Source organism: Sebastes umbrosus, chromosome 18 (assembly GCF_015220745.1).
Source record: "Sebastes umbrosus isolate fSebUmb1 chromosome 18, fSebUmb1.pri, whole genome shotgun sequence".
In the NCBI taxonomy this organism is placed as follows: domain Eukaryota; kingdom Metazoa; phylum Chordata; class Actinopteri; order Perciformes; family Sebastidae; genus Sebastes; species Sebastes umbrosus.
The window spans coordinates 2250487-2268769 of NC_051286.1; the positions used below are offsets into that span (position 1 = coordinate 2250487).

An 18283-nucleotide genomic window follows, 5' to 3' on the forward strand; every position below is an offset into this window, starting at 1 on the left:
ATTAGTTTTCAGGTTCCCAGCTTCCACACTTCTATGTGACATTTACTGCTGACCTGATATCTTCCCGTAAAGACCCCCTGTACTCCCCCAGCTGGTTGCTGTGTTTAACTTCACAAATGAAAACAGTTAAACTAAGAAGTGTATTCCTCCACATTGACACAATGTATTTTGATTTATTACAAAAGCATTTTTTATTAACCTATGATATAAAAGTAACAATACTCTGCAAGACCTTTTCTTGCATTTGATATTGTGGTTCAAAATTCTTAAATGGTTATTTTAGCAATTCATTGAGCAAAATGCATTTATAGTATTTAGGATTTCTTCATATGTGCAACCATATCAGTGTTTCACAGTTTTTCTCATTCGCTTTGGCTCAATTTTTGAATGAGAAATATGTTTTTTTCAAAACAATAACTTTAAACCTCTGAACAATTAGTTTGTTGTTCACAACAGGTTTTAATTTCTCATTCATTCAAGCAAATTGCACGCGCTTTGGCACATGTACAGAAGAGTAAGTACAATAACCACTTGCACATGTCTCGCTGATTAAAACTGACGAGTTGATTCTCAGTGAAGTTCTCGTCCTCTTCACAACTACTAAACATCTCTTCATTGTTTGAGCCGTCACATGCAAAACGATCCATTCAATCATCAAAATCTGTCAGACAGACATACATGCTAATTATTGACACACAGAATAGAAAATGACCAGAGTCGATGCTGAGCCAAGCTTTAATGTGGGGGGAAAAAAAACAAACATAACAATGCTTTACAGAGATACAGAGTACAATGACATCAGTACTGTAAATACAGAGTTTGTGTCGGTGCAATAAGCTTAGTTAAAAGGAGAAAGCGTGTTGTTAAGCATATATAATCTTTTTAAAAACACAATTTACCCAGTTGTGTTTGTGTTCGGATCTCCATCAATTGGACCTCAATCACTTCTACTCCCCTACGCCCCTTGTTGAGGCTTAGACACATTTAAATGCCTAGTTTTTAAAACACGCCTCTGCAAGATTTCCATCGATGAAGCAGCTGATGCATGTGAATACACTTTTGTATGGCGTGTAGCAACGGAATATGTTGTTTTGACGAACAGATCTTCCAAGATTTGTAAGGCTCTCTTTAATATTGCCCTCAGGAATGTCACCATTCATGTCATATACTCTGGTAAACACAAAAGCAGAATCTTCCCAATAGGCATCAAAGACTTTTTTAAGTTTCTTTAAGATTCTGTAGGGATGGGTCTTGCTTGCACACTTATCAGCACATGGAGAAAAGTAAGAATAGAAGATCAGCCTATTACCCTCACTTCCGGCAACTAAAGGACCTATTTTGTCCAGTACAATGTTCTCTGCATGATCATCATACCCGATCATATGTTTAGGTTTTGCTACAACCACATTGGTACCTTCGTACACTTCATCACTTTCAAGCTTTGTTTTCACAAGGGCAGGATCGTCTGCATTGAAGGCATTCTCAAGCTGGTTCTGGTCCACTGGGATGTTTGCAGCCAAACTGAACTGCATGTTGGGTATGAAGTACCTGACAATGGAAACAGACACACACAAGTGTTACCTGGGGTCAGAGTATAGATACAAGGTTTGGATGGAGATGGAGTAGAAGAATAAATAGATGGATGGGGTTGATTTTAAGAGATTCAGAAAATGCAAACACCAACATGCTAACAGGCTCATAGTAACAGTTGTGTGTTAGCGTGGTAAGATTTGCTAATTAGCACCAGTTCTGCAGGTATTTGGTCATAAAACAAAGTATTGAAGACATTAAAATTTTGCCCTGATGGTGGCGCTAGATGAAAAGTCACAGGATCACCAAAGTCATTAGGGTTCATCCTCTGGATACCACGAATGTCTGTTGTGAATGTCATCGTAATCCATCTAATAGTTGTGGAGATATTTCATTGCTTAGACTGCCCTTACCATCCTCCCTTTAGCCATGCTAGCAACTATTGAGTCTGATAAAGGCCAATGATGTCGGGTTGGGACATGACAATAACAACTGATGGGAAGAAAGGGCAAAAGAACATCACTACTAACTCACATTATGTGACTATTGTTGGCCAAAACAAGGTTACGGCATGCAAACTAATGTGTGAAGATAATCCTACTGAACTTGCTGAAGGTGATTTTCATTCTGTTTAGGCAACACATCTCTCCATCAAAACTAAGAAAATACTTAGTAAACACAATAATAACGAGTTAACGCCACTAATTTCTTTAACACATTAACGCAACTTGCGATTTTTTAGGTTGTAGCGGGCTCAGTTTTAAAGCTAGAAAACCTAAAACCTAAAGAATCCATCGGTACCAACCATGTCTTATTAGCTTATCGTGGAGGTTAAATAACGCTTCAGACACGTGCTAAATTTCGATGAGGAAAAACTGTCATGGTCATTTCCAAAGGGGACCCTTGACCTCTGACCTCCAGATATGTGAATAAAAATGGGTTCTATGGGTACCCACGAGTCTCCCCTTTACAGACATGACCACTTTATGATAATCACATATTTGTTATGCTAAATGCAGTACCTGTGAGGGTTTCTGGACAATATCTGTCATTGTTTTGTGTTGTTAATTGATTTCCAATTATAAATATATACATACATTTGCATAAAGCAGCATATTTGTCCACTCCCATGTTGACAAGAGTATTAAATACTTGACAAATCTCCCTTTAAGGTACATTTTGGAAAGAGAATCGTGATTAACTATGGAAATTCATGCGATTAATTGTGACTAAATATTTTAATCGATTGCCCTAGAAAATACTGAACGCATACATAAGGGTCATACTTGTAGACTGCCTTTGTACTGTACAGCAAAACATTTGGCTCAATATCCCAATTATTGTAATTACTATTACAGCAAATTTCTGTGTTAAAGGTGCTATTGATAACATTGATAACATTCAGCCACTAGATGTCACATTCTCCCTTCCCCGTTACATAGCATTTACTTCACAACAAGTCGTTGCCAGGCTCTTACCGTCAATCTCAGCCATTTATCTGTTTTTTTTCCACATTAACTGACGACCCAAAGATACCATGTGATACCAATGTCGTTTGGCTCACAAGCCTCGTTAGAAGTGGGAACCAGACATCAGATAAACTTCCACTGAGATAAACAAAACATTTGAACACGCCAAATTTTTTAAAATGATTAATTCACCATCATAATATATATATATATATATATATATATTTAGGAAAAGCCATACTTTTATTCAGCACCTTTCTAAAAGCTCTGTAGATGTTTTTTTTGTTTTTTTTGAATATTCATCTAAATTAAAATGTGAGGCCGCATGTTTTGGACACTCGGGTGAAGAGAGGGGCGGAGCTGTCAACTGATCACCATCTGGTGGTGAGTTGGGTCAGAGGGTGGAGGAGGCCACTGTCCGAGAGATCTTCAACTCACACCTCCGGCGGAGCTTTTCTGGCATCCCTGTGGAGGTTGGGGGCATTGAACCCGAGTGGGCGATGTTCAAAGTTGCAATGTTGCTGAAGCTGCGGCGGTGAGCTGTGGTTTTAAGGTCTTAGGTGCCTCAAGGGGCGGTAACCCTCGAACACCGTGGTGGACACCGGTGGTCAGGGAAGCCGTCCGACTGAAGAAGGAGGCCTTCCGGGATATGTTATCTCGGAGGTCTCCGGAGGCAGTTGCAGGGTACCGACGGGCCCGAAGAGCAGCAGCCACTGCCGTGACGGAGGCAAAGCAGCGGGTGTGGGAGGAGTTCGGAGCAGCCATGGAGAAGGACTTTCGGTCGGCACCAAAGTGCTTCTGGAAAACCATCCGGCACCTCAGGAGGGGGAAACGGGGAACCATCCAAGCTGTGTACAGTAAGGATGGGACACTGTTGACCTCAACTGAGGAGGTAATCGGGCGGTGGAAGGAGCACTTTGAGGAACTTCTGAATCCGACCAATACGCCCTCTATGGTAGAGGCAGAGCTGGAAGCTGATGGGGGACCATCATCAATTACCCTGGTGGAAGTCACTGAGGTAGTCAAACAACTCCACAGTGGCAAAGCCCCGGGGATTGATGAGATCCGCCCAGAAATGCTGAAGGCTCTGGGTGGGGAGGGGCTGTCTTGGATGACACGTCTCTTCAACACCGCGTGGAAGTCGGTGACAGTGCCTAAGGAGTGGCAGACCGGGGTGGTGGTCCCCCTTTTCAAAAAGAGGCCATCTGCACACAAAAAAAAGGGGGACCAGAGAGTGTGTGCCAATTACAGGGGTATCACACTGCTCAGCCTCCCTGGTAAAGTCTACTCCAAGGTGCTGGAAAGGAGGGTTCGGCCGATAGTCGAACCTCAGATCGAAGAGGAACAATGCGGATTCCGTCCTGGCCGTGGAACAACGGACCAGCTCTTCACTCTCGCAAGGATCCTGGAGGGGGCCTGGGAGTATGCCCATCCAGTCTACATGTGCTTTGTGGACTTGGAGAAGGCATATGACCGGGTCCCCCGGGAGATACTGTGGGGGGTGCTGCGGGAGTATGGGGTGAGGGGGGCACTTCTCAGGGCCATCCAATCCCTGTACGCCCAAAGCGAGAGCTGTGTTCGGATCCTCGGCAGTAAGTCGGACTCGTTTCCGGTGGGGGTTGGCCTCCGCCAGGGCTGCGCTTTGTCACCAATCCTGTTCGTGATATTCATGGACAGGATATCGAGGCGTAGTCGGGGGGAGGAGGGTTTGCAGTTCGGTGTGCTGAGGATCACATCGCTGCTTTTTGCAGATGATGTGGTCCTGTTGGCATCATCGGTCTGCGACCTCCAGCACTCACTGGATCGGTTCGCAGCCGAGTGTGACACAGTCGGGATGAGAATCAGCACCTCTAAATCTGAGGCCATGGTTCTCAGCAGGAAACCGATGGATTGCCTACTCCGGGTATTGAATGAGTCCTTACCCCAAGTGAAGGAGTTTAAGTATCTCGGGGTCTTGTTCGCGAGTGAGGGGACGATGGAACGTGAGATTGGTCGGAGAATCGGAGCAGCAGGGGCGGTATTGCATTCGCTTTACCGCACCGTTGTGACGAAAAGAGAGCTGAGCCGGAAGGCAAAGCTCTCGATCTACCGTTCAATCTTCGTTCCTACTCTCACCTATGGTCATGAGGGTTGGGTCATGACCGAAAGAACGAGGTCGCGGGTGCAAGCGGCCGAAATGGGTTTCCTCAGCAGGGTGGCTGGCGTCTCCCTTAGAGATAGGGTAAGAAGCTCAGTCATCCGTGAGGGACTCGGAGTAGAGTCCTTGCTCCTTTGCGTCGAAAGGAGCCAGTTGAGGTGGTTCGGGCATCTAGCACGGATGCCTCCTGGGCGCCTCCCTTGGGAGGTGTTCCAGGCACGACCAGCTGGGAGGAGACCACGGGGAAGACCCAGGACTAGGTGGAGAGATTATATCTCTACTCTGGCCTGGGAACGCCTCGGGATCCCCCAGTCAGAGCTGGTTAATGTGGCCCGGGAAAGGGAAGTTTGGGGTCCCCTGCTGGAGCTGTTGCCCCCGCGACCCGATCCCGGATAAGCGGTTGAAAATGGATGGATGGATGGATGGATTAAAATGTTACCACTAATAACCTTTAATTGTGAAGACGAGGAATGCTGAGCTTTTTAGTACTGGAATCTAACTGACTCACCTGTTCTTGATTGTTTGCACAGTTTGTGTCAGCCAATCCGGAATCTCAGCCACACTGTTTCCAATAGACAGGCTGAAGGCCACCGCCACCACCATCCAACACAGACCGGCCATCTGCACACAAAAAAAAACAGCATGCACACTTCAATTTAAGAATATCACACTTTATAGCACTTGTTATGGAATAAGAATGGGGATTTCTGGGATGTTCACTTTAAAAATAAACATGTTGAAGTCACTCAAATGCTGTTAAAACTGTGGTTTTATACAAGTAAGACTTTCACTTTAAAACCATTTTATTAAATATCATTATGGCCATTCTTACACAGCTCTCCGGTCGTGTATCTTGTATGTATATGTAGCTACATACTGACAAAAACTAGACTAAAACTAGCAAACACACTCTGGAAACTAACTAAAATGAAATAAAAACTAATTGAAAATTCAAAACTATTACAATATGATAATATAACATATATGTACACAGATGCTTAGTGTGTTTTTTTAATTATGATGGTGCCTTCAAATGAAACTCGTGAGCTTGTGTTTACAACGTGAGAAGTCGTGTACATGATATGCTCGGCGTTCAAGTGGTTAAGTCGTGAAGAACGCCGCCGCTAAGCAACGGCAACGTTAACGTTACTGCCGGCGTCTAGAAGCCACAGAGGCTAACAATTTAGCAAGCAAGCAAGCGGGTAACATAATGCAGGAAATGCAAATGAATATCAACATTTTCCTCAGACATATTATGAAATTACCAAGAAAAACAATGTACTATTAACTTATTATACACCAAAAAATGAACTTCCATGACCTTCGCCATTTCTGACAACGTCAACAAACACGTCACAAGTCGTGAACTTTCAGAAACGTTCCACTTAAGAGGTCGTGAGGTCATATGGACTGGTAAACATGGTAAACACGACCCCCATTTGACGGCGCCATTATATTGTTTGCCATTCTTTATGCAACAATATTTGCATTAAAATATTCGTTGACATATCTCATATAAAAATGATTTATTTACCATACATTTAACAGAAATATTTTGGTTTTCCTTTACCTCTTTTGGAGGAGAAAGATGTTCGATGGAGCCTCTGAAGCCGTCTTCTTCTTCTTCTGAGTTAGGAGGCGAGTTGTTGCTGCGTTAGGAGGCGTGTTGTTTCTGCGTTAGGAGGCGAGTTGTTTCTGCGTTAGGAGGCGAGTTGTTTCTGCGTTAGGAGGCGAGTTGTTTCTGCGTTAGGAGGCGAGTTGTTTCTGCGTTAGGAGGCGAGTTGTTGCTGCGTTAGGAGGTGAGTTGTTGCTGCGTTAGGAGGTGAGTTGTTGCTGCAGTGAGTGCAGTCAGAAGGAAGGAACATTTTTATAGAGGAGTGTGAGATCGTTGCTTCGACGTGGCACCGTGACTTTACCACCGTGACACTAAGATTTCTTCTTCTGTTTTCTCAGTATGAGGAAGTTTTATAAAGATTAGTGTTATCGGTAAAATAGGAGTTAACAAGTCACAGTGATGCTGCAGAAGACATTTGTTAAACAGTTGGTTCCATGTGATTGAGCCACACTTGTCACGCATCAGCCACAAAGAGCAGAATGTTTTCTACACTCTAAATGTTTCATTGATTATTTAATTATATTCTGTCTGAGAACACACAAGTGTTCCATTTCATTCTGAAAAGTCAGCTTTTTAAAGACCAACATGGCTCACTTCAAAATTTTGTTTTAAAACAAAACTCCTCATTTTACCTCCAGTCCCCAGAAGTTGGGTTGCGTCCAAAATTCCACACTACTATGCTATTCAGTATGTTAAAACAGTATGTGAGATATTTTAGTACGTCCGAAACCTTAGTATGAAACCAATATACATACTATTTCCAGTGAAATATTACAATATGCAACACTGGACACTACGGCGGCATAAATATCCCACAATGCAATGCGGCAGTGATGACAACGTGCAGAACAGACGTTGACGGACAGCTCTGTGACATCAATTATGCTTCAATTTAACTTTGAGTATAAGATTTCACTTTGCTAGGCGTAATATATATTTTAGATTAATTCAGACATGAAACTGGTACGGGTTACCATGGTTACACTTCTCTAATCGGCGAGGAGGCTCTCAGGAAGTGATGACGTAAATAAAAAAAAACAAACAAGATGAAGACGGCCAAATACCAAGATGGAGACGGACAAAAGCCAAGATGGAGACGGACAAAAACCAAGATGGAGACGGACAAAATACCAAGATGGAGACGGTCAAATACCAAGATGGAGACGGACAAAAGCCAAGATGAAGACGGACAAAAACCAAGATGGAGACGGACAAAAGCCAAGATGGAGACGGTCAAATACCAAGATGGAGACGGACAAAAGCCAAGATGGAGACGGACAAAATACCAAGATGGAGACGGACAAAAGCCAAGATGGAGACGGTCAAATACCAAGATGGTGACAACCAAAATACCAAGATTGAGACAACCAAAATACCAAGATGGAGACGGACAAAATACCAAGATGGAGATGGCGGCCAACGTCTCTGTAACGTCATTAATTCTTTGATTTAACTGTAAGTTAGATTTCACTTTGCTAGGCGTAATATATATTTTAAAGGTCCCATATCGTGCTCATTTTTAGGTTCATACTTGTATTTTGTGTTTCTACTAGAACATGTTTACATGCTGTAATGTTAAAAAAACAACTTTATTTTCCTCATACTGTCTGCCTGAATATACCTGAATTCATCCTCTGTCTGAAACGCTCCGTTTTAGCGCATTTCAACGGAATTGCAACGGAATTGCGTTGCTAGGCAACAGCTAGGGTCCATGTTTACTTCCTGTCAGCTGATGTTATTTACACACACTGGCTGTATTCGAAACCGCATACTATACTAATAGTACGTACTGATTTGGCCAAAATGCAGTATGTACTATGCGAACAAAAGCTAAATCTACGGTATGCCAAAAATACCCGGATGTCGTACTGATTTGGAAAAAATCTCCAGTAGGCTATGCATCGGACCAGTCTACGTCGCTGTTGTTTTTAATGTTCTTTTACATTTTGTTCTATCTCTCCATGTTTCACCGCTTCTTATACTCCCTGTTCTTATTGCATACTCATATGATGTTCTTTTAAATCTTATTTTGTGAAGCACCTTGTAACTCTGGTTTTGAACGGCGCTATAGAAATAAAGTTTATTATTATTATCATACCCCTTATTTGAACGTGTCATTCAAAAAGTAGGAAAGGAGGAAGATTAGAGAAAGGGGTAAGGAGTTATCTCAGTGTGAGTTAAGTTAAAAAGAGGATTACATAATTCATCATTACCTCATTGAGAAACAGAGACTGTTGTGAGTAAAAACTTGAATTGAAGAAGACATTAAGGACATCATCAGATTTCATCACTTTACAGGAGCTGGTGCATTTCTTTGTGTTATGTTTTTGACTAGTCGGACAAACAAATAATATAATGACGACATCTTTCACCGCAAACCTTCCCCCTGTGACTTGGCACAAAAGAACCAGAATTTGTGCAACAGTCCTGATCAAGAGATAAAGACAAGATGACTTCTGCTTGGCGGATGACGAGTAGATTCACCTAAAAAAACAAAAAAAAACAGAAATCTTCCTGTTTTCATCTCCTCTCCATCTGTTTATGAGAAACTTCAATAAATAAAATAAAAGAAAAACATGTTATATTTGTTGCTGCAAATCAATCGGACCATCTGTCATTCATTACATTAATACTATTTAGTGATATAGAGTATGTAGTAGTGTTGGAGCATTTGCTAATGTAACTGAAAGTGTAGGACAGTGAAAGTAGAGATGCTTCATTCTGCAAAATGAGTACTTTTACTTTTGGTACTTCAAGTATATTCTGGTGCAAATATGAGGACCTTTACTTGCAACAGAGTGTTTTACATTGTGGTATTACCGCTTTTACTCAGTGGTGTAATAAGTACATTTACTGTAGTACTCTACTGAAGTGCAATTATTTTATTAATTTACATTTTATTTTACTTTATACTTTTGCTCCGTTCCATTTTGAAAGCAAATGTTGTACTTCTTACTCCACTAGATTTATTTGACAGCTTTAGTAACTAGTTGCTTTGCACATTCAGATCATTACTAGAAAATAATAATAATATGAATAAAAATAACATAAAAATTAATTATATACAAAGATGAATAAAAATATAATAATACTTTATTATTATTATTATTATTATTATTATTGTTATTATTATTATTATTATTTATATTATTATCATCATTATTTTTATTTTTATTATTATTATTATTATATTTTACAGTATAAAAATAACAAAAATAAATTATATATAAAGATGAATTCAAATATTATAATACTTTATTGTTATCATTATTATTATAATTATTTATATTATTATTATTACTATTATTATTATTATTATTATTATTATTATTATTATTATTATATTTTACAGTATAAAAATAACATAAAAATAAATTATATATAAAGATGAATAAAAAATAAAATAATACTTTATTATTATTATTATTATTATTATTATTACATTTGTATTCATCTTTTTATATAATTTATTTTATTTTTATGTTATTTTTATACCGTAAAATATATATTATATATATATATATATATATATAATATATATTTTAAGTATATTATTAAAAAAAAATACATATTTATTTTCTCTATGAGGCATATTTACTAAATAAATAATCCCATAATGAATGTTACCTGAGATGGATCAGTGCTGGTTCTGTATTTATTCAGGTGGAAACACCGCCACCTGCCGACGCATCAAGGGTACTACATCTACTACAGCTTACATCCGGGTCGTCGGGGTCAGCTGATCAAAACACGGAAGTGGTTGTAGTGAAGCTGTCAGAGAACAGAAGAGCTGCTGGAAAGAGAAACCGCTTCTTTTTAACGATTTATGAACCGGTTTCCGTTTGTTTTAAGTCTGAAAGTGGTTCTATCTCATCTGTGAGTGCTGCGACGACTCATTGACGGCTGTTTGTGTCAGTTTTTAATGTAAAACTGGTTATTTGGTCATTTTCTACCTTATATGTTTACTGTTAGATCTGCCATAGGAGATACAGATCACTAAAGAGACATTAGATTATCATATAGCTATGTTTACTGTTAGATCTGCCATAGGAGATACAGATCACTAAAGAGACATTAGATTATCATATAGCTATGTTTACTGTTAGATCTGCCATAGGAGATACAGATCACTAAAGAGACATTAGATTATCATATAGCTATGTTTACTGTTAGATCTGCCATAGGAGATACAGATCACTAAAGAGACATTAGATTATCATATAGCTATGTTTACTGTTAGATCTGCCATAGGAGATACAGATCACTAAAGAGACATTAGATTATCATATAGAAACAATGCTGGAGGAAGTACTAGTAGGATACTACCACAGTGTCAAAAATACTCTGTTACAAGTTCTTCAAGTGCATCAAAATAAACTTTAAGTACTAAAAGTATTCATTATGTAGAACATGTGCAACCTTCAAAACACCCTGGAGCAGCTGGCTCAACCTGCACTATCAAAAGAGCTATACATATAGAATCTGTCTGGAGCCACGAAACATGTGAGCATTGTGATGAAGGTAACACAGTTTATAGTCTAAGTATATAGTATATAAGTCTAATGCAGTGAGGGCCAAAGAGACAATGTACTACGGAGTATTAGGGCCACATTGAGGGAAAAAACATCTGAGATTTATAGAATAAAGTCAGAATATTACGAGAAAAACAGTTGTAATATTACGAGAATAAAGTCATAACTTTACTAGAATAAAGTCGTAATGTTACGAGAATAAAGTCATAATATTGCGAGAAAAAAAGTCGTAATTTTACCTGAATAAAGTCGTCTTTATGAGAAAAGATGTTGTAATATTACGAGAATAAAGTCATAACTTTATGAGAAAAAAGTCGTAATATAATGAGAAAATAAGTTGTAATATAACAAGAATAAAGCCATAATATTAAGAGAATAAAGCCATAATATTAAGAGAATAAAGTCATAATTTTACGAGAATAAAGTCATAACTTTACGAGAAAAAAAATCGTAATTTTACCTGAATAAAGTCATCTTTATGAGAAAAGATGTTGTAATATTACGAGAATAAAGTCATAACTTTATGAGAAAAAAGTTGTAATGTTACGACAATAAAGTCGTAATGTTACGAGAATAAAGTCATAACTTTACGAGAAAAAAAATCGTAATTTTACCTGAATAAAGTCATCTTTATGAGAAAAGATGTTGTAATATTACGAGAATAAAGTCATAACTTTATGAGAAAAAAGTCGTAATATAATGAGAAAATAAGTTGTAATATAACAAGAATAAAGCCATAATATTAAGAGAATAAAGCCATAATATTAAGAGAATAAAGCCATAATATTAAGAGAATAAAGCCATAATATTAAGAGAATAAAGTCGTAATGTTAAGAGAATAAAGCCATAATATTAAGAGAATAAAGCCATAATATTAAGAGAATAAAGCCATAATATTAAGAGAATAAAGTCATAATTTTACCAGAATAAAGTCATAACTTTACAAAAAAAAAAGTCGTAATATTACGAGAATTTAGGGGGGAATATGGACCACCTACATGTATAGAAATATAAGTACAACCAGAGATTCATCTATATGATATTATTATCTTCGGACACACTTTGTTTTGTTGAATTTAACTCCACAGTCTGTCAGTTGAAGAAAAGAGTTAATACTCTGGTTTCTGTTTCCAGCAGGTGGCCCAGTTGGGCTGCAGGTAGCTGCTGCTGCTGCTGCTGCTGCTGCTGATGATGAAGGTGTTTCGCTGTGCGGCCCGTCATGGCTACGCTGTGGAAGTGTCTCCGTTCGTCCCCAACAGAGTGGCCTGCGCTGCCTCCCAGTACTATGGCATAGCTGGTTAGTATGGTGCAGTTATAATGCTTCATATGCCAACGTATATCCTCATACAACGGGTTGTGTGATATCTTACAAAATCCTTTTTTTAAGATAAAGCTGCACATTTTAGAGTGACCAGCCCACGGCACACCTGTGTAACAATCATGCTCATCAGCATCTTGATAAGACACACCTGCCAGGTGGATGGATTATATTGGACCTCACTAATATGGATTTTTTTCAGCACCTCACTAAAACACCTCATGTTGTTTTGTTCCTGTCGTTCGTCGCCCGTATCTGTGAGTTCTAATGTCTTAGTGTGTATTTGTAGGTGGCGGCACCCTGCTGGTCCTGGATGAGACGGAGACGGGGGTCGCTGTAGTGAGAAGGTAAAAGTTTCTTTCTTTCTGTTGTTTTTCCTTAATTTCTTCTCTCTCTGACCTCGGAGCTTTAATGTCATTTGTGTCGTCTAGAGCTGTCAAAGTTAACGTGATAATGAAGCATATTTGTTTTAACGCCACTAATATTTTAAACGCATTAACGCAACTTGTGATTTTTAGGTTGTAGCGGGCTCAGTTTTAAAGCTTGAGTGAAGATACTGGTATCATATGAAACTAGAAAACCTATCTATGTAACCATGTCATACTAGCTTGTCATGAAGGAGGCACAATAACGCTATGACGTTCTGCCAAATTTTGGCGAGGAAAAACTGTCATGTCCATTTTCAAAGGGGTCCCTTTGACCTCTGACCTCCAGATGTGTGAATGTAAATGGGTTCTATGGGTACCCACGAGTCTCCCCTTTACAGACATGCCCACTTTATGATAATCACATGCAGTTTGGGGCAAGTCATAGTCAAGTCAGCACACTGACACACTGACAGCTGTTGTTGCCTGTTGGGCTGCAGTTTGCCATGTTATGATTTGAGCATATTGTTTTATGCTAAATGCAGTACCTGTGAGGGTTTCTGGATCAATATCTGTTGTTGATTTGTGTTGTTAATTATTATATAATAATAAATATATACATACATTTGCATAGGGCAGCATATTTGTCCACTCCCATGTTGATAAGAGGATTAAATACTTGACAAATCTCCCTTTAAGGTACATTTAGAACAGATAAAAGATGTGCTATTTTCCCTCATCTTCCCTCCAATTTGCTGAGGCCCCCACTTTGAAAACCACTGTAATAACACAGGTATTGTGTGTTTATGTCAGCTGGGAGTGGGGTGACGGTCTGTTCGACGTAGCGTGGAGCGAAGCCAACGAGCACGTCATGGTCGCCGGCGGCGGGGACGGCAGCCTGCAGCTGTGGGACACGGCCAATCACAACGCTCCGCTGAGAGTGGCCAAAGAACACACACAAGAGGTACCGAGGCTCATACAAACACTCATCGACTAGAGGATAAAACTATATGGTGTCTGTAAGGATGCTGAATGTGTGTGTGTGTGTGTGTGTGTGTGTGAAGGTGTACGCTGTAGACTGGAGTCAAACCAGAGGAGAGAACCTCATCGTCTCTGGATCGTGGGATCAAACCGCTAAAGTGGTGAGTTTTGTTTTCCGTCCTGTTTCTCTCCTCTCTTCTGACGGCGCCGTGTTTTTTTATTCCTGCGTATTTTTGTCGTCCCTCCAGTGGGACCCCGCCCTCAGCCAATCGCTGAGCACGCTCAGGGGTCATGAAGGGGTCATCTACAGCACCGTTTGGTCGCCTCACATCCCAGGATGCTTTGCTTCGGCCTCAGGTGAGCACACACACAACACGACGGGGGCTGTAGGGATTTGGATGGAAACAATGGAAAGAAAGGAGGATTTTTCTTTTTCCAGGAATTATATTATTATTATATATATATATATATATATATATATATATATAATAATAAAATCCTGGAAATGTATTAAATAAATTACCAGCTATATATTACTGTTTATTGGGAAATAGCGGAATATAATTATTAAATAATATTTATAATAGACATGAAATAATAAGAATAAAAGCCCACGTCAAGACAGTCAAACAAAGTAATTTTCTATAATTTGTTAGGTAAATATTAGAGTAATTTGGCAGTAATTCAACAGAAATTTCAAATAGGTTATTTGCTAATTATCACCTAATAAACATGAAATTTGTGGTCCTGTAAAATGAAGTGTTAGCCAAATGAACACACAAGAACTAAACCTTTGACAAATGTATGATTTAATGTGTATTATTTAATTGTTGAAATGGTTAGAATACAGTCAGATTAAATTCCATCACAGCATTATTATCAGATGCACTAAAACATGGAGCCTGATCAGCACTATTAATGATTCTCATCAGGCCAGTTTGATGAGTCTGAGTTGGTACAGTGATGTAATGTGGTCACAAGGTGGCGCTGTAGCTGTGTTATTGTGCCGGTGCTCTGCTGCGTCTCATTTTCACATCGTGCTGTTGGGATCTCTCAGTTTGCTTCAGGCCGTTCAGCTTCTCTTAGTGACTTCTTAAATGTTTGGATTCAAAGTGACAAAGGAAGTGATGAAGTCTTGTTTCTGTAATTGACTGTATTTGTAGTTGAAAGAGGACGTTTAGCTGGGAGAGATAACACACACAGGAACTGTCGGTGATCTGAAGCTCCCAGCTTCTTCATTTTGCATAGAGAATAAATTCCATCTTCAAATCCACACAGGGAATGATGGATTTCAGCGGGCATCGATGTATTAAACTTGAAGTTACTGTGAGGAACTTTCAACAATGAAACAGAGGATTGTCTATTTCTATACAGTTATTCGAAATGCTTGTCATCGGGTCGGATTACGCACATCGAGTTCGGTATTTTTGCCGTCACCATCCTGGTTTCTGGCTTTTTCCGTCTTGGTTTTTGGCTTTTTCCGTCTTGGTTTTTGGCTTTTTCCGTCTTGGTTTTTGCAACCAAAAGGGTGGAGCTAAGTACAACCAAACACTGAATAAGATGATACCATTACACAACATACTGTTTTAGCGTACTAAATAGCATGTTAGTATGAAATTTTGTACGCAACTTTTGTGTTTAGCATTAGCTCATGCATTAGCCGTGGCCGCCATGATGGCGGTGGTTGTCATTCCTGCTCCAGTCAGCTTGGTTTTCTATTGGCTGTCGTTCTTTCCCACGTGACTGCGTCATCATCTGTCCTCGGGGTTCCCAACACACAACAGGATATCCCATCGTAAATATTGAACATGTTTAATATTTACGATTTGAGATCGGGGGATGTAAAAAAACACTCTCAACACACCTCACACCACAGGAACATCTGGAAAGATCATGTTTAGAACCATGAAACAATCGGGGCTCTGCTGACCGTTGTCGGTGGGGGGGAATCAGGTCCTTGATTCTCGTGTACCTGGCATCAGTAATAAGATGTGCAGGAGGCCTGCTGGTGGTTGCGATGCAGCTTCTCCTCTCGCTCTATCGAGGAAGTGAGTTTTAGAAATTAGCTTCATTCAGAAGACAATTAAGTCAATCAGTTTGGGCCCAGAGGGAGAGCGGGGATTATCTTATCCGTTTGTGTGGGAGCGTACGCTAACTTTATCAGAGGGGTGGAGCTGCGCTGCTGATGGATGGTGCGTTTCGTCAGCTCTCTGTTCAGATTGTAGACCGGCTGCAGTCAAATGTGCGGCAGCTGTCTTCAGTTCAGTATCAGTTCGTGGAGCGCTCTTAAACAAGTTGACTAATGAGTTTTGGGTTAATTGGTTTGCGAGAGCGAGAGCGGAAATCTCTGATGAGATTTTATTTTATAACCAGGGAGACGTTAAGCTCCTGTTGCTCAGGGGGTTCAACAACGTGACCTTTAAGGTTTCATGTTCATCCTGAAAGACTCGGCACGTTTAAAACCTGTTTTAACCCACATGAACATCTGTGTTACTGCAGCCGTGCTGCAGCTGTTTATGTGATTGCAACTTCAACGGTTTGAAAATAAGAGTAACAACTTGAAAATGTGAAAAAAGATTGAAATGTTGTTGATAATGCATCCAACAAATACACATCCAGTCAATTTTAAAGCCAAATGAATGTGTAATTAATACAATATTTTGAAGCATTATGAGGTATTTGTCACCAAAAGTTATGACCGACTGCTGTTTGTCGTCATTTTCAGGGCTTTTCCTCATTCCATGCTTTGTTTCACAACACATTTAGAAAATATACATCTTCGTCTTTGTGGTTAAAAAATGAATAATCAAAAATGTTGCAGAAGATATACAGAGATAAATACTTGTGCATCAACATTAAAGTTTATTTAGCGTGGAATCTGTACTATAATATGTAAAATAAACCATCCCCAAGGGGGGTGAATGTAAAATGATAACAAATCTTAACATATAATATATATCGGCAGACTTGTTATTAGTTATGAAGGGTAATGAAACTTTTATTTCATACTGTGCCGTATTTTCTTCTTGACAAACCAAAGCAATAATCATATTCAATTGTTCAGTTATATTTCAAGTAGTTTTCAAGTAGGACAGCAAATAAAGATCAATCTCTTCGTATTTAAAGGGCAGAAAATAGTACCAAAAAAAAGGGATTTGGATATTGTTGGAGTTTGATTTCTAATTTGTTATATATTAAATTAAAATATACTGAAAGAATACAAAAGTGTGAATACACAGGTGGTGCATCAGGACACTAAAGATGTAAATAAAGATTAGTTTTTAAATTTAATTACAGAATGGAGAGGTCAAGTGTTGTTTGTCGAGTTTCAGACCGGTCGACGCGGAGCCCATCCGATCAGATAAATCCTCCAGTGGAGCTCTGGAGCTGCAGCTAAATGATTTACCGAGCACTGCACCTCCATCATGAAACCATTACTGTGGACTGACTGTCCATGTTACAGCAGTTAACAGCTGCTTACCTCCGTGTCCACATCTCATCTGATGCATCAACCTGCCGACAGCTCACCCCCGGACGCTGCTGCTGCGCTAAAAGAATAAAACCCTGTCACGTCACGGGCAACTCAGATGTTGAAACGATCTTTATCAGGTATATACAATACAACTAGGTATGTCCTTTAATATTTATTATCTGCTGATACTGAGGCCAATCATTTTATTTACCACAGCTAAAGGTTCAAACTGAAACCAGAAAAAATATATAACTTTTATCCTGAAAGATATGTTTGAGCCAAAGATGCTCCGTATACATTTTAAATAATAATTCAGTATGCCAAAAAAAGTTGACTAAAATAAAATAACAACAAAATAAACATTAAAAACAAACTAAGCTAACACACAATCAGTCCGAGCTTCAGAGGAGTTCTTGTGTGAGAACTCAAACTGGCAGTGATGATGATTACACCTCCCGAACTACTCGGGAAACAAACTTGTGTCTGAAGAGTGAGTCTGAAAATGAGCTGGAAGTGAGAGGAGGAGCAGCAGGAGTAGCTGGAGGTGAAGGTCAGCAGCTCCGCTCTGTTTGACCTGCAGCAGCAGCAGAGATACAACAGAAGAAGAACAAATTACTGTCTGTGTTTATCTGTTTCTGCAACCGGCTTCAATCCAGAGCAATTAAGTTGAGTCCAGTTCAGTCGTTCATCTTGCTGTTGTTCTACTTTCTGTTTGTTTCTTTACTGCTGTTTTCTGCTCTTATTTTTTACTTTTCTCTTCCCTAAAGGTTCAGTCAGATTGTATTGCTATCAGGATGTAAAGGGGTCAGATGTAGACTCACTGCAGTTTAGTTTCGTGAAACATGGGGTGATGGGACGCTGCTA

The 18283-nt window shown here is 39.4% G+C and overlaps 2 protein-coding genes across 6 annotated transcripts in view; one reads left to right on the forward strand and one right to left on the reverse strand.

Annotated features, from left to right (window-relative positions):
- Positions 1 to 750: 750 nt before the first annotated feature.
- Positions 751 to 7055, reverse strand: LOC119476870. The gene is made up of 3 exons (XM_037750477.1): positions 6707 to 7055; positions 5645 to 5757; positions 751 to 1548 (listed from the first exon to the last, which is right to left on the reverse strand). Exons 2-3 carry the CDS (start codon positions 5755 to 5757, stop codon positions 993 to 995), a joined length of 669 nt encoding a protein of 222 aa, XP_037606405.1. The 5' UTR covers positions 6707 to 7055; the 3' UTR covers positions 751 to 992.
- Positions 7056 to 10502: 3447 nt separating this feature from the next.
- Positions 10503 to 18283, forward strand: part of pex7 (peroxisomal biogenesis factor 7) — a 50371-nt gene continuing 42590 nt past the window's right edge. The window contains exons 1-7 of one of the 5 annotated variants that reach the window (XM_037750474.1): positions 10510 to 10627; positions 11159 to 11272; positions 12418 to 12580; positions 12891 to 12948; positions 13780 to 13930; positions 14031 to 14108; positions 14196 to 14304. In XM_037750474.1, coding sequence (XP_037606402.1) covers positions 12472 to 12580; positions 12891 to 12948; positions 13780 to 13930; positions 14031 to 14108; positions 14196 to 14304 — 505 coding nt within the window. In that variant the 5' untranslated portion in view covers positions 10510 to 10627; positions 11159 to 11272; positions 12418 to 12471. Of the gene's footprint in view, positions 10676 to 11158; positions 11273 to 12417; positions 12581 to 12890; positions 12949 to 13779; positions 13931 to 14030; positions 14109 to 14195; positions 14305 to 18283 lie in introns of all 5 variants that reach the window. The other 4 variants (XM_037750471.1, XM_037750472.1, XM_037750473.1 and 1 more) reach the window with 4 other exon arrangements.